Below are 13,417 nucleotides of genomic sequence, written 5' to 3'. Positions count from 1 at the left end.
CTTCTTAATTTTTGTATTACCTTGAGAGATTAAATTGCATGTACACGCTTGATGTGTTATATCTCTGGTGTACTCATGGTGTCACTATAGACCAGGAAAGCGCTGTGATACTGACTTTCATGTCCATTGTGCTTATGACGGGCTCGATCACAAAGCCGATGCTCGCATCCACGCACACAAGGTTTGAAACAAGTGGGGAGGAAAACGACTTCGGTAGCGTTGCTGTAAAAGGGTGTAGCTCAACTGGTAATTGTATTCAGTGTGATCGACGAGTGTGTATTGAACAGCTATTGAACGAACATGGAGGACAGACAATGCGGATTTTACGGTTTGATCATCGTTTTTATTGTCTTACTGCGCTTCACAAATGGCGAGCTGGATTACTCGATTCAGGAGGAAACGAAGCTTGGTTCTATCATTGGAAATGTCGCAAAGGATCTTGGGATTGATGTGGGAAAAATGACTGCTCGCAAAGCTCGTATTGAGACGGAACGAAATAGCAGAGGGTACTGTGAGATAAATCTTCGCACCGGAGACCTGACTGTCGCGAAGAGAATAGACAGAGAAGAGCTCTGTGGAGAAAAGGCTTTGTGCATTCTCAAATTTGAGCTTCTATTGGAATTACCCTTAGAATTACATCATATATCCCTGAAAATCGACGACATCAACGATAACACACCACTGTTTCCGAAGGATACAATAAAACTGGAAATTACAGAATCCGCTGACAAAGGAGCTCGCTACCGAGTCAACGCGGCCCATGATGCAGATATAGGCCAGAACGGCGTACAAAGCTACATGCTCAAGGAAAATAGACATTTTGTTTTAAATACGCAAACCACAAGTGCTGGAATCAACTATGCCGAATTGATTTTAAACCATGAATTGGACAGAGAGGAACAACATGAAATGACATTATTTTTAACGGCTCTGGACGGTGGTTCTCCTCAGAGATCAGGTACTCTAACCATAGACGTCACTGTGTTAGACGCTAATGATAACGCCCCAGTGTTTAGTCAGGCCGTGTATGAGGCCAGCCTGCCGGAAAACTCTCCGCTGAAAACCCACGTGATCACTGTTAGTGCTACCGACGTAGACGAGGGCGTTAACGGAGAGGTTATATATGGGTTTAACAAAATGTCTGAGAAGTCAAGAAAGCTTTTTTCACTTGATCAGAAAACAGGTGAGGTTACTGTTATAGGTGACATTGACTTTGAGGAAGGATCAAAATATGAAATATATATAGAGTCCAAAGACGGTTATGGTCTCTCTACGGATACAAAAGTTATAATATTTATTACTGATGACAATGATAACGCTCCTATTATATCGTTAAAATCGTTGACCAATCCAGTGCCTGAGGATGTATCACCTGGTACAGAGGTTGGACTAATTAACGTGGAGGATATAGATTCAGAGAAAAACCGACAGGTCCGCTGCTTCATTCAACAAAACATGCCATTTAAACTAATTCCTTCTATCAAAAACTATTATTCTCTGTTGACCACCGATAAATTAGATCGTGAATTAATGCCTCATTATAACATTACAATTACTGCTATCGACGAGGGCTCTCCACCTCTGTCCTCGTTAAAAACCATTCAAGTCTCTATCGCTGACGTCAACGACAACCCACCTGTGTTTGAGGAACAGTCGTATAGCAGCTATGTCCCTGAGAACAACAAACCGGGCCACAGCCTGTGTTCTGTCAAGGCCCATGACCCAGACTGGAGACAAAACGGTACAGTGATCTATTCTCTTTTACCTGGTGAAGTCAACGGTGCTCCAGTCTCCTCTTATTTTTCTGTTAATGGAGACACCGGAGTGATCCAAAGTGTCAGGTCGTTTGATTATGAACACTTTCAGAACTTTAAAGTCAATGTAATGGCACGAGACAACGGTTCTCCTCCGCTCAGCAGCAACGTGACTGTGAGTGTCATCATAACTGATGTAAATGACAACACTCCTCAGATACTTTACCCCGCCCCAGAGGGAAACTCCTTCATGACTGAACTGGTACCCAAAGCTGCACAAGGAGGTTCCCTGGTTTCCAAGGTGATAGCAGTTGATGGGGACTCTGGACAGAACGCCTGGCTGTCCTATCAGATCATTAAGTCCACTGATCCGGGACTTTTCAAAATCGATCTGCACAGTGGGGAGATCAGGACCCAGCGAGACATTTCTGATTCTGACAACATGAAACAGAACATTGTGGTCGCTGTAAAGGATAACGGACAGCCCTCCCTCTCTGCTACATGTTCCATGTTTTTACTGATTTCTGATAACTTGGCTGAAGTTCCAGAACTGAAGGACATGGCTTATGAAGACAGCAGTTCTAAATTAACTTCTTATCTGATCATTGCGCTGGTATCCGTCTCCACCTTTTTCCTGACTTTCATTATTATCATTCTGGGATTGAGGTTTTGTCGGAGGAGAAAGCCCAGACTGTTATTTGATGGAGCGGTTGCAATTCCAAGCTCTTATCTCCCTCCAAACTACGCAGATGTGGACGGCACCGGAACTTTACGCAGCACATACAATTATGATGCGTATTTAACCACTGGATCTAGAACAAGTGACTTTAAATTTGTCACATCTTACAATGACAACACACTGCCTGCAGACCAGACCCTGAGAAAAAATCCAACAGACTTTGAAGAAGTGTTTGGAGACCTTGACGTGTCCCCTGAGGTAGGCATTGTGGAAAATAAAAAAACAGAAATACATTTTTTATCCAAAGTAAATAGTTTTGAAAGGACCGTTTGACGGTTGCAATGAGCTGTGTCAGGCATGTTTTTGTCTTTGCTGGCCCCCATGGTTAAATCATGTGAATGATTCCGTTTCTTAGTTGGTTATTTTGATGTTGCATTCCTATTAGTAGTTCTACATTACAGCATTTGTATATGCTTAATGAGTGTGTGAAACAAAGTTGTTGCTGAAAAGCAGTTAAGGATTTAACCTTCCTTTCTTTCTTTCTCTGCTATAATTGTAAGTAACCACCTTAACTTCTATTCAGAGTTCAATGAAAAAAGTTGATGGGTCATTTTAAATTGACGTCTTTCTATCTACACTGTTCGAATAGATATCTTTGAATGGATTCGGGTCATAGATTAGTGATTGTCCAAGAAATCCCTGACAATACTCTTATTGTCACAGAAATCCTCCTGTCTGGTTACTATGCATTATTATAATTATTATTTTTCTTCCCCCTGTAAACATTTCTCTGCCCAGTCTGTAACCAATAGTCCAACTTTGTTGTTGAGTCTTTAGGGGCTTCAGCATCTATTCAGCTGAGATGACCGTTTCATCTAAGGACTGCATTGTGCCACTATGTGTTGGCTGCTCTAACCACTATGTTACTGCTACATTATGTAGAGGATTGACTGTGGTGTGGAACAGTCTGCATGCTGAGCTATGTCTGATGGATCTCTGTTACTGCTGACGACTGCATGCTATGTCGCTGTCCATGGTTCTGGGATCGCTTTGGTTCTCTATCCCATTGCTTTGCCATTGTGAATGCCATATTGGCCACACATCCAATTCATGTGAAGTGAAAATTGTTTCACTAGGTAGAATTAGTCTGTTACCCATTCCACGTGGTGCAAATATGTCGTAAGTTATTGTTTAACTCAGTCAGAAGAAAAAACAAAAAGCACAAGTAAATATAATAGCGTTTGGTGTTACATGAGCTAACGCCACTTTTACATGTTTATACTCCGTTATGACTTAAGGTGTCGCTATTCACCAACAATAGATTCCAACGTGATATAGTCGTCAGCCTTTCCCCATCCACCTCCTGACGAGAGCAGAAGGCAGACAAACCCGGAGATTCGTCGAAAAACGTCGGGCTATCAAGGGCTGATGGTCTTTCCCTTTTTTCGATCGAATACATTTATTTAGACGAGGATATAAATAACGAAATCATATTTTATATTATTACATACTTGATTTACAAGGATGGAATACAAAGGATTGGGTCTTTGCGTGTTTTCATTCGTATTATCTGCGCTGAATCACGTTCATGGCGACCTGGACTATACTGTTCAAGAGGAGATGAAGGGTGGATCTGTAATCGGGAATATCGCCAAGGACCTGGGACTTACATTGGACGTATTGTCTGCTCGGAAGGCTCGTATTGAAACAGAAGAAAACGAACGGAGGTATTGTGACGTCAATCTTCGGAGCGGAGAGCTCATTGTTTCAGAGAGAATCGACCGAGAGGAACAATGCGGAGAAAGGCCTTCGTGTGTTCTTAAATTCGAGCTGCTTTTAGAATCACCATTAGAATTGCACCGTGTATCACTACAGATACAAGACATAAACGACAACGCACCGAGTTTCCCAACTGACAGAATAAAGCTGGAAATCAGAGAATCGGCTGTCAAAGGAGCGCGGTATCGCGTCGATGCGGCTCATGATGAAGATACGGGCCAAAACGGTGTTCAGACTTACACTCTTAAACGGAATGACCACTTTCTGTTCAATATACAAACGTCAAGTGATGGGACTAAATTTGGAGAATTACTTTTAGAAAAGGAGTTAGATAGAGAAGAGCAGAAGGAAATCAAATTATTACTTTCGGCTCTGGATGGTGGTTCTCCCCAGAGATCAGGCACGGTAGCGATAGACGTCACTGTGTTGGACGCTAATGATAATGCCCCAGTGTTTAGTCAGGTCGCGTATGAGGCCAGTCTGCCTGAAAACACTGCGATTAGAACCCCTGTAATCACCGTTAGCGCTTCTGACGCAGACGAGGGTGTTAATGGAGAAGTTACATACGGACTAGGACGGGTGTCTGAAAAGTCACGAAAACTGTTCTCCCTTGATCGACAGACCGGAGAAATATTTGTTGCAGGTGATATAGACTTTGAGGAGGGATCAAAATATGAGATTATTGTTCAGGCAAAAGATGGGTTTGGTATTTCTTCAGACGCTAAAGTAATTGTAAGAATTACCGATGTTAATGACAATTCCCCTGTCATAGCCTTGAAATCGTTGTCCAATCCAGTACCAGAAAATGCATCACCTGGTACGGAGGTGGGAATTATCAACGTGCAGGATAGAGATTCAGAGAAAAACCGTAAGGTTAGGTGTTCTCTTCAGCAAGATGTTCCTTATAAACTTATTCCTTCAATTAAAAACTATTATTCGTTGGTAACAACAGAGAAACTAGACAGGGAACTAGTGTCTGAATACAACATTACAATATCCGCCACCGATGAGGGCTCTCCTCCTCTGTCGTCAGTCAAAGTTGTTCACATCTCAATAGCTGACGTCAACGACAACCCACCTGTGTTTGAGGAACAGTCGTATAGCAGTTATGTCCCTGAGAATAACAAACCGGGTCACAGCCTGTGTTCTGTTAAGGCCAATGACCCAGACTGGAGACAAAATGGTACAGTGATCTATTCTCTTTTACCTGGTGAAGTAAACGGTGCTCCAGTCTCCTCTTATTTATCTGTTAATGGAGACACCGGAGTGATCCAAAGTGTCAGGTCATTTGATTATGAACAGTTTAGGAGTTTTAAAGTCTATGTAATGGCACGAGACAACGGTTCTCCTCCGCTCAGCAGCAACGTGACTGTGAGTGTCTTCATAACGGATGTAAATGACAACACTCCTCAGATTCTTTACCCCGCCCCAGAGGGAAACTCCTTTATGACTGAACTGGTGCCCAAAGCTGCACAAGGAGGTTCTCTGGTTTCCAAGGTGATAGCAGTTGATGGGGACTCTGGACAGAACGCCTGGCTGACTTATCAGATCATTAAGTCCACTGATCTGGGACTTTTCAAAATCGATATGCACAGTGGGGAGATCAGGACCCAGCGAGACATTTCTGATTCTGACAACATGAAACAAAACATTGTAGTCGCTGTAAAGGATAACGGACAGCCCTCCCTCTCTGCTACATGTTCCATGTTTTTACTGATTTCTGATAACTTGGCTGAAGTACCAGAACTGAAGGACATGGCTTTTGAAGAAAGCAGTACTAAATTGACATCTTATCTGATCATCGCGCTGGTATCCGTCTCCACCTTTTTCCTGACATTCGTTATAATCATTCTGGGATTGAGGTTTTGTCGGAGGAGAAAGCCCAGACTGTTATTTGATGGAGCGGTTGCTATTCCTAGCTCTTATCTCCCTCCAAACTACGCAGATGTGGACGGCACTGGAACTTTACGTAGCGCATACAATTATGATGCGTATTTAACCACTGGATCTAGAACAAGTGACTTTAAATTTGTCACATCTTACAATGACAACACACTGCCTGCTGAACAGACCCTGAGAAAAAATCCAACAGACTTTGAAGAAGCGTTTGGAGATCTTGATGTTTCCCCTGAGGTAGGCATAATCTAGAGTTTCTTCCTGATATTTTCTTAGATCCAACATAAAAAATGTTCTTTGTAATTATTCATTGTTTTACACTTGCTCATTGATAAGCATTTGCAACACGGAGACAAAGTTTGAAATGTGAGGCAGATAGTGGCTTGGGTATTTGACTCCCATCCAAATGGTTTTGTGTTCATACCCCAATATCACGCACGTTTGGAGCAGGAGCAAATCAATTAGGAAACTCACAGGGTGCTTCAGAGAGGCTGATAAAATGTTAGCGTTATAATGGAATGAATCAAGGGAACCATTTTACGATTGCAACCTTTGCTTGAGTTGAATGGTGTTGAGTACAAGATCAGGCAGTTAATTTGAACTATTGTAGTCCTTTAAGGTAAAGATAAACCTGTTGCTCCTTGTGAACATTCGATTAATGAAATAAAGTCTTAATTTCTTAATAAATGTATTTGAAGTGAAAATAGTATGGAGATTAAACTAATCTTCAGGTAATAATTTATTTCTCAAATGAGCATAGATAAAAAAATGTGCAGGTTATATGTTAGTAGGTATAAGAATAATAAATAGATTTCCACAATCATAGTCAAATCATTGCCGTCATGCTAAGAACCATGTTCTGCCTCTGTCCGTGGTGCTGACATTATATTTTGACCCTGAACCCTTTCAAAGAACATATCGCTGTGTCCTTGTATCGTAATGGTGTGTTTTTATTCATGTCATTTCCATTGTCTTCATATTATACGTTGAGCTATTAAATTAAATGTACACTTTTGATGTGCTAAATCTCTGCTATACTCATGGTGTCACTAGACCAGCAAAGCGCTTTGAACCGACCCTCATGTCCATCCTGCTTATTGACGGGCTCGAGCACAAAGTCGAGGCTTGCATGCACGCAGACAAGGGTTGAACAAGTAGAGAGTAAACCGACATCAGTAGCGTGGCTTCAATCGGCTATGAATGCTTTTTATTGCGATTGAGAAGTCTAGGCCTATATTGTACAGCTTTTGAACGAAAATGGAAAAAAGACATTGTGGATTTTACGGTTTGATCTTATTCTTCATTGTTTTGCTGCATTTCACAAATAGCGAGCTGGACTACTCGATTCAGGAGGAGATGAAGCATGGATCTATAATCGGAAATGTTGTAAAGGATCTTGGAATTGATGTGGGAAGAATGATCGCTCGAAAAGCTCGCATTCAGACAGAACGAAATAGCAGAGGGTACTGTGAAATTAATCTTCGTACTGGAGTCCTGACTGTCGCGAAGAGAATAGACAGAGAAGAGCTCTGTGGAGAAAAGGCTTCGTGTGTTCTCAAATTTGACCTTTTATTTGAATCACCTTTAGAATTGCATCGCATCTCACTGAAAATTGACGACATAAACGATAACACACCACTGTTCCCGAAGGATACAATTAAACTGGAAATTACAGAATCCGCTGGCAAAGGAGCTCGCTACCGAGTCAACGCGGCCCATGATGCAGATATCGGGCAGAATGGCGTTCAAAGCTATATTCTTAAGGAAAATAAACATTTTATTTCAAATACTTAAACCACAAGTGCTGGAATAAAGTACGCTGAATTGGTTTTAAATCAAGAATTAGACAGAGAAGAACAACAGGACATGAAATTATTGTTAACGGCTCTGGACGGTGGATCTCCTCAGAGATCAGGTACTCTAACCATAGACGTCACTGTGTTGGACGCCAATGATAACGCCCCAGTGTTTAGTCAGGCCGTGTATGAGGCCAGTCTGCCTGAAAACTCTCCGTTGAAAACCCACGTGATCACTGTTTGTGCTACTGACGCAGACGAGGGCGTTAATGGAGAGGTTACATATGAATTTAACAAAATGTCAGATAAGTCACGAAAGCTTTTTTCACTTGATCAGAAAACAGGTGACGTTACTGTTATAGGTGACATTGACTTTGAAGAAGGATCGAAATATCAGATATATCTGGAAGCCAAAGATGGTTATGGTCTCTCTACAGACACTAAAGTCGTTATAAGTATAACTGACAACAATGACAACGTACCAATCATATATCTACAATCGTTGACGAATCCAGTGCCTGAGGATCTATCACCTGGTACAGAGGTTGGAATAATTAACGTGGAGGATATAGATTCGGATCAAAACCAACAGTTCCGCTGCTTCATTCAGCAAAATATTCCTTTTAAACTAATTCCCTCTATAAAAAAGTATTATTCACAGGTGACCACGGATAAGCTAGACCGCGAATTAATGCCTCATTATAACATTACAATTACTGCTATCGACGAGGGCTCTCCACCTCTTTCCTCGTTCAAAACCATTCAAGTCTCTATCGCTGACGTCAACGACAACCCACCTGTGTTTGAGGAGCAGTCGTATAGCAGCTATGTCGCTGAGAACAACAAACCAGGCCACAGCCTGTGTTCTGTTAAGGCCCATGACCAAGACTGGCGACAAAACGGTACAGTGATCTATTCTTTTTTACCTGGTGAAGTCAACAGTGCTCCAGTCTCCTCTTATCTATCTGTTAACGGAGACACCGGAGGGATCCAAAGTGTCAGGTCATTTGATTATGAACAGTTTAGGAGCTTTAAAGTCTATGTAATGGCAAGAGACAACGGTTCTCCTCCGCTCAGCAGCAACGTGACTGTGAGTGTCTTCATAATGGATGTAAATGACTACACTCCTCAGATACTTTACCCCGCCCCAGAGGGAAACTCCGTCATGACTGAACTGGTACCTAAAGCTGCACAAGGAGGTTCTCTGGTTTCCAAGGTGATAGCAGTTGATGGGGACTCTGGACAGAACGCCTGGCTGTCCTATCAGATCTTTAAGTCCACTGATCCGGGACTTTTCATAATCGATCTTCACAGTGTGGACGTGGAACGTCACCTCGCTGTGGGGAAAGGAACCGGAGCTTGTGAGGGAGGTGGAGCGCTATCAGTTAGATCAGGTGGGGCTTACCTCCACGCACAGTCTCAGCTCTGGTACCGTACTCCTGGATAAGGGTTGGACTCTATTCTTCTCCGGAGTTGCCGAGGGCGTGAGGCGCCGGGCGGGTGTGGGGATACTCATAAATCCCCGGCTGAGCGCCGCGGTGTTGGAGTTTACCCCGGTAGACGAGAGGGTCGCCTCCCTGCGCCTAAGGGTTGTAGGGGGGAAAACTCTGACTGTTGTTTGTGCGTATGCACCAAACAGCAGCTCAGAGTACTCAGCCTTCTTGGAGACCCTGAATGGAGTCCTGTATGGGGCTCCAGTAGGGGACTCCGTAGTTCTGCTGGGAGACTTCAACGCCCACGTGGGCAACGATGGAGACACCTGGAGAGGCGTGGTGGGGAGGAACGGCCTCCCTGATCTAAACCCGAGCGGTCGTTTGTTATTGGACTTCTGTGCTAGTCATGGATTATCCATAACAAACACCATGTTCGAACATAAGGGTGCTCATAAGTGTACCTGGTACCAGAGTACCCTAGGCCGAAGATCGATGATCGATTTCGTGATCGTGTCATCTGATCTGAGGCCGCATGTTTTGGACACTCGGGTAAAGAGAGGGGCGGAACTGTCAACCGACCACCATCTGGTTGTGAGTTGGATCAGGGAATGGGGGAAATTTCCGGATAGACCTGGTAAGCCCAAACGAGTAGTGCAGGTGAACTGGGAACGTCTGGAGGAGGCCCCCGTCCTAGGTATCTTCAAGTCACACCTCCGGCGGAGCTTTTCTGGCATTCCTGTGGAGGTTGGGGGCATTGAGCCGGAGTGGGCGGTGTTCAAAGCCTCCATTGCTGAAGCTGCGGTGGCTAGCTGTGGCCTCAGGGTCTTAGGCTCCTCAAGGGGCGGTAACCCTCGGACACCGTGGTGGACACCGGTGGTCAGGGAAGCCGTCCGACTGAAGAAGGAGGCCTTCCGGGATATGATATCCTGGAGGACTCCTGACTCGGTTGCAGGGTACCGACAGGCTCGAAGGGCTGCAGCGGCTGCCGTGTCGGAGGCTAAGCAGCGGGTGTGGGAGAAGTTCGGAGAGGCCATGGAGAAGGACGTGTGTTTCTGGAAGACTATCCGGCACCTCAGGAGGGGGAAATGGGGAACCATCCAAGCTGTGTACAGTAAGGATGGGACTCTGTTGACCTCAACTGAGGAGGTCGTTGGACGTTGGAAGGAACACTTTGAAGAACTCCTGAATCCGAATAACACGCCCTCTATGTTGGAGGCAGAGCTCGAGGTTGATGGTGTTTCGTCGTCAATTTCCCTGGTGGAGGTCACTGAGGTAGTCAAACATCTCCGCAGTGGCAAAGCCCCAGGGATTGATGAGATCCAGCCAGAAATGCTAAAGGCTCTGGGTGTTGAGGGGCTGTCATGGTTGACACGCCTATTCAACATCGCGTGGGAGTCGGGTACAGTGCCAAAGGAGTGGCAAACCGGGGTGGTGGTTCCCCTGTTCAAAAAGGGGGACCAGAGAGTGTGTGCCAATTACCGGGGTATCACACTTCCCCTGGTAAAGTCTACTCCAAGGTGCTGGAAAGGAGGGTTCGGCCGATCGTCGAACCTCAGATTGAAGAGGAACAATGCGGTTTTCGCCCCGGACGTGGAACTACGGACCAGCTCTTCACTCTCGCAAGGATCCTGGAGGGGGCCTGGGAGTATGCCCATCCGGTCTACATGTGTTTTGTGGATCTGGAGAAGGCGTATGACCGGGTCGCCCGGGAGAAACTGTGGGAGGTGCTGCGGGAGTATGGGGTAAGGGGGTCTATCCTCAGGGCCATCCAATCTTTGTACTCCCAAAGCGAGAGCTGTGTTCGTGTTCTCGGCAGCCAGTCAGTTTAGTTCTCAGTGGGTGCTGGTCTCCGCCAGGGCTGCGCCTTGTCACCAATCCTGTTTGTGATATACATGGACAGGATATCGAGGCGTAGTCGTGGTGGGGAGGGGTTGCAGTTCGGTGGTCTGAGGATCTCGTCACTGCTTTTTGCAGATGATGTGGTCCTCATTGGATTATCGGCCTGTGACCTTCAGCACTCACTGGATCGGCTGGCGGCCGAGTGTGAAGCGGCTGGGATGAGGATCAGCACCGCTAAATCTGAGGCCATGACTCTTAGCAGGAAACCGGTGGATTGCTTACTCCGGGTAGGAAATGAGTCCTTAGCCCAAGTGAAGGAGTTCAAGTACCTCGGGGTCTTGTTCGCGAGTGAGGGTACTATGGAGCGTGAGATTGGCCGGAGAATCGGAGCAGCGGGGGCGGTATTGCGTTCGCTTTAACGCACCGTTGTAACGAAAAGAGAGCTGAGCCGCAAGGCAAAGCTCTCGATCTACCGGTCGATCTTCGTTCCTATCCTCACCTATGGTCATGAGGGCTGGATGATGACCGAAAGGACGAGATCGCGGGTACAAGCGGCCGAGATGAGTTTTCTCAGAAGGGTGGCTGGCGTCTCCCTTAGGGATAGGGTGAGAAGCTCAGCCATCCATGAGGAACTCGGATTAGAGCCGCTGCTCCTTTACTTAGAAAGGAGTCAGCTGAGGTGGTTCGGGCATCTGGTAAGGATGCCCACTGGGCGCCTTCCTTGGGAGGTGTTTCAGGCACGTCCAGTGGGGAGGAGACCTCGGGGAAGACCCAGGACTAGGTGGAGAGATTATATCTCAACACTGGCCTGGGAACGCCTCGGGATCCCCCCGTCAGAGCTGGTCAATGTGGCCCGGGAAAGGGAAGTCTGGGGCCCCCTGCTTGAGCTGCTCCCCCCGCGACCCGACCCCGGATAAGCGGATGACGATGAGGAGGAGGATGAGAGGACAGTGGGGAGATCAGGACCCAGCGAGACATTTCTGATTCTGACAACATGAAACAGAACATTGTAGTCGCTGTAAAGGATAACGGACAGCCCTCCCTCTCTGCTACATGTTCCATGTTTTTACTGATTTCTGATAACTTGGCTGAAGTTCCAGAACTGAAGGACATGGCTTATGAAGATAGCAGTTCTAAATTAACATCTTATCTGATCATCGCGCTGGTATCCGTCTCCACCTTTTTCCTGACTTTCATTATTATCATTTTGGGATTGAGATTTGGTCAGAGGAGAAAGCCCAGACTGTTATTTGATGGAGCGGTTGCTATTCCCAGCTCTTATCTCCCTCCAAACTACACAGATGTGGATGGCACTGGAACTTTACGCAGTACATATAATTATGATGGGTATTTAACTACTGGATCTAGAACGAGTGACTTTAAATTTGTCACATCTTACAATGACAACACACTGCCTGCAGACCAGACCCTGAGAAAAAATCCAACAGACTTTGAAGAAGTATTTGGAGACATCGATTCTTCCCCAGAGGTAAAAGCAATACATATTTGTGTGCACAAAGAAAACACTTTCCGCTTCTCACCCATGCAGCCTATCTCCCTTACTCAGCTTCTGTCATACATTTATCACATTTCTGTAAAATAAACTCATTGTGACGGACCCATGAAAGTCAACATTGTTACAGGCAATTTATTTTAAAAAACAAGGGCTTACACAGAGTTTCATATTTTCATTATTTTATTGAGTATAACGTTGAGGTTACGTTGTAGTTGCATTCCTAACGAATGGGCTACATTATGCCATTTGTATGCATTTAATTTGGTTGTTAAACAAAGTAATTTGTTGCTGAAGAAGCAGTTAACGATATGACAGCCTTTCTTTCAATCTGTGCTTCACGAAGCACAGCCCCTTTGATTTTGTTCAGAAGTTCAAGTTCTTTGAGATCAAAATATTTCGTCTTTGGTTACAGAGTTGTGATGGGTCAATATATCCAAAGAAACACTTTTACTGTCACATCAAATATTTCATCGGTTTTCTATGCGGTTTTCTTTGTGTTTTCCTCCCCCCTTTAACTTCCCTCCTATACGTTTTTCATCCTTTGTTGTTCATCATTTGTAGGCTTCATCATCTAGTCTGCATATTTTTTCCACTATGTCTGAGCTGCTCCAACCACTCTGTTACTGTTACACTATGTTGAGGACTGGAGGCGTTGGACGATATGCCTGATCCGTCTCTGTCTGATGGATCTCTGCTGAGCTACTGCATGCTTTGGTGCTGTGATG

At 45.0% G+C, this 13,417-nt stretch overlaps 4 protein-coding genes across 4 annotated transcripts in view; all 4 read left to right on the top strand.

The window, feature by feature from the left end:
- LOC115552155 (protocadherin gamma-C5) overlaps positions 1–13,417 on the top strand; it is a 297,188-nt gene that overhangs the window by 22,493 nt on the left and 261,278 nt on the right. The gene's annotated exons all lie outside the window — the stretch shown is intronic.
- The window catches only part of LOC115552186 (protocadherin gamma-A11-like), a 136,054-nt gene that overhangs the window by 19,132 nt on the left and 103,505 nt on the right, over positions 1–13,417 (top strand). The window lies entirely within an intron of this gene.
- LOC115552173 (protocadherin beta-15-like) lies at positions 155–2,799 on the top strand. The gene has a single exon (XM_030368030.1). It carries the CDS (start codon positions 301–303, stop codon positions 2,764–2,766), a length of 2,466 nt encoding a protein of 821 aa, XP_030223890.1. The 5' UTR covers positions 155–300; the 3' UTR covers positions 2,767–2,799.
- On the top strand, positions 3,587–6,910 carry LOC115552204 (protocadherin beta-15-like). The gene has a single exon (XM_030368058.1). The coding sequence runs from the start codon at positions 3,958–3,960 to the stop codon at positions 6,358–6,360; it is 2,403 nt and encodes an 800-aa protein (XP_030223918.1). The 5' UTR covers positions 3,587–3,957; the 3' UTR covers positions 6,361–6,910.

This window comes from Gadus morhua, chromosome 10 (genome assembly GCF_902167405.1).
Source record: "Gadus morhua chromosome 10, gadMor3.0, whole genome shotgun sequence".
In the NCBI taxonomy this organism is placed as follows: Eukaryota; Metazoa; Chordata; class Actinopteri; order Gadiformes; family Gadidae; genus Gadus; species Gadus morhua.
The sequence above is the reverse complement of the archived record's forward strand: the minus strand, read 5'-3'. Positions and strand labels throughout refer to the sequence as shown.

What these genes read in the sequence shown, in the direction of transcription:
- LOC115552173 (XM_030368030.1), top strand. Translation starts at nt 301, where the DNA reads ATGGAGGACAGACAATGCGGATTTTACGGTTTGATCATCGTTTTTATT.
- LOC115552204 (XM_030368058.1), top strand. Translation starts at nt 3,958, where the DNA reads ATGGAATACAAAGGATTGGGTCTTTGCGTGTTTTCATTCGTATTATCT.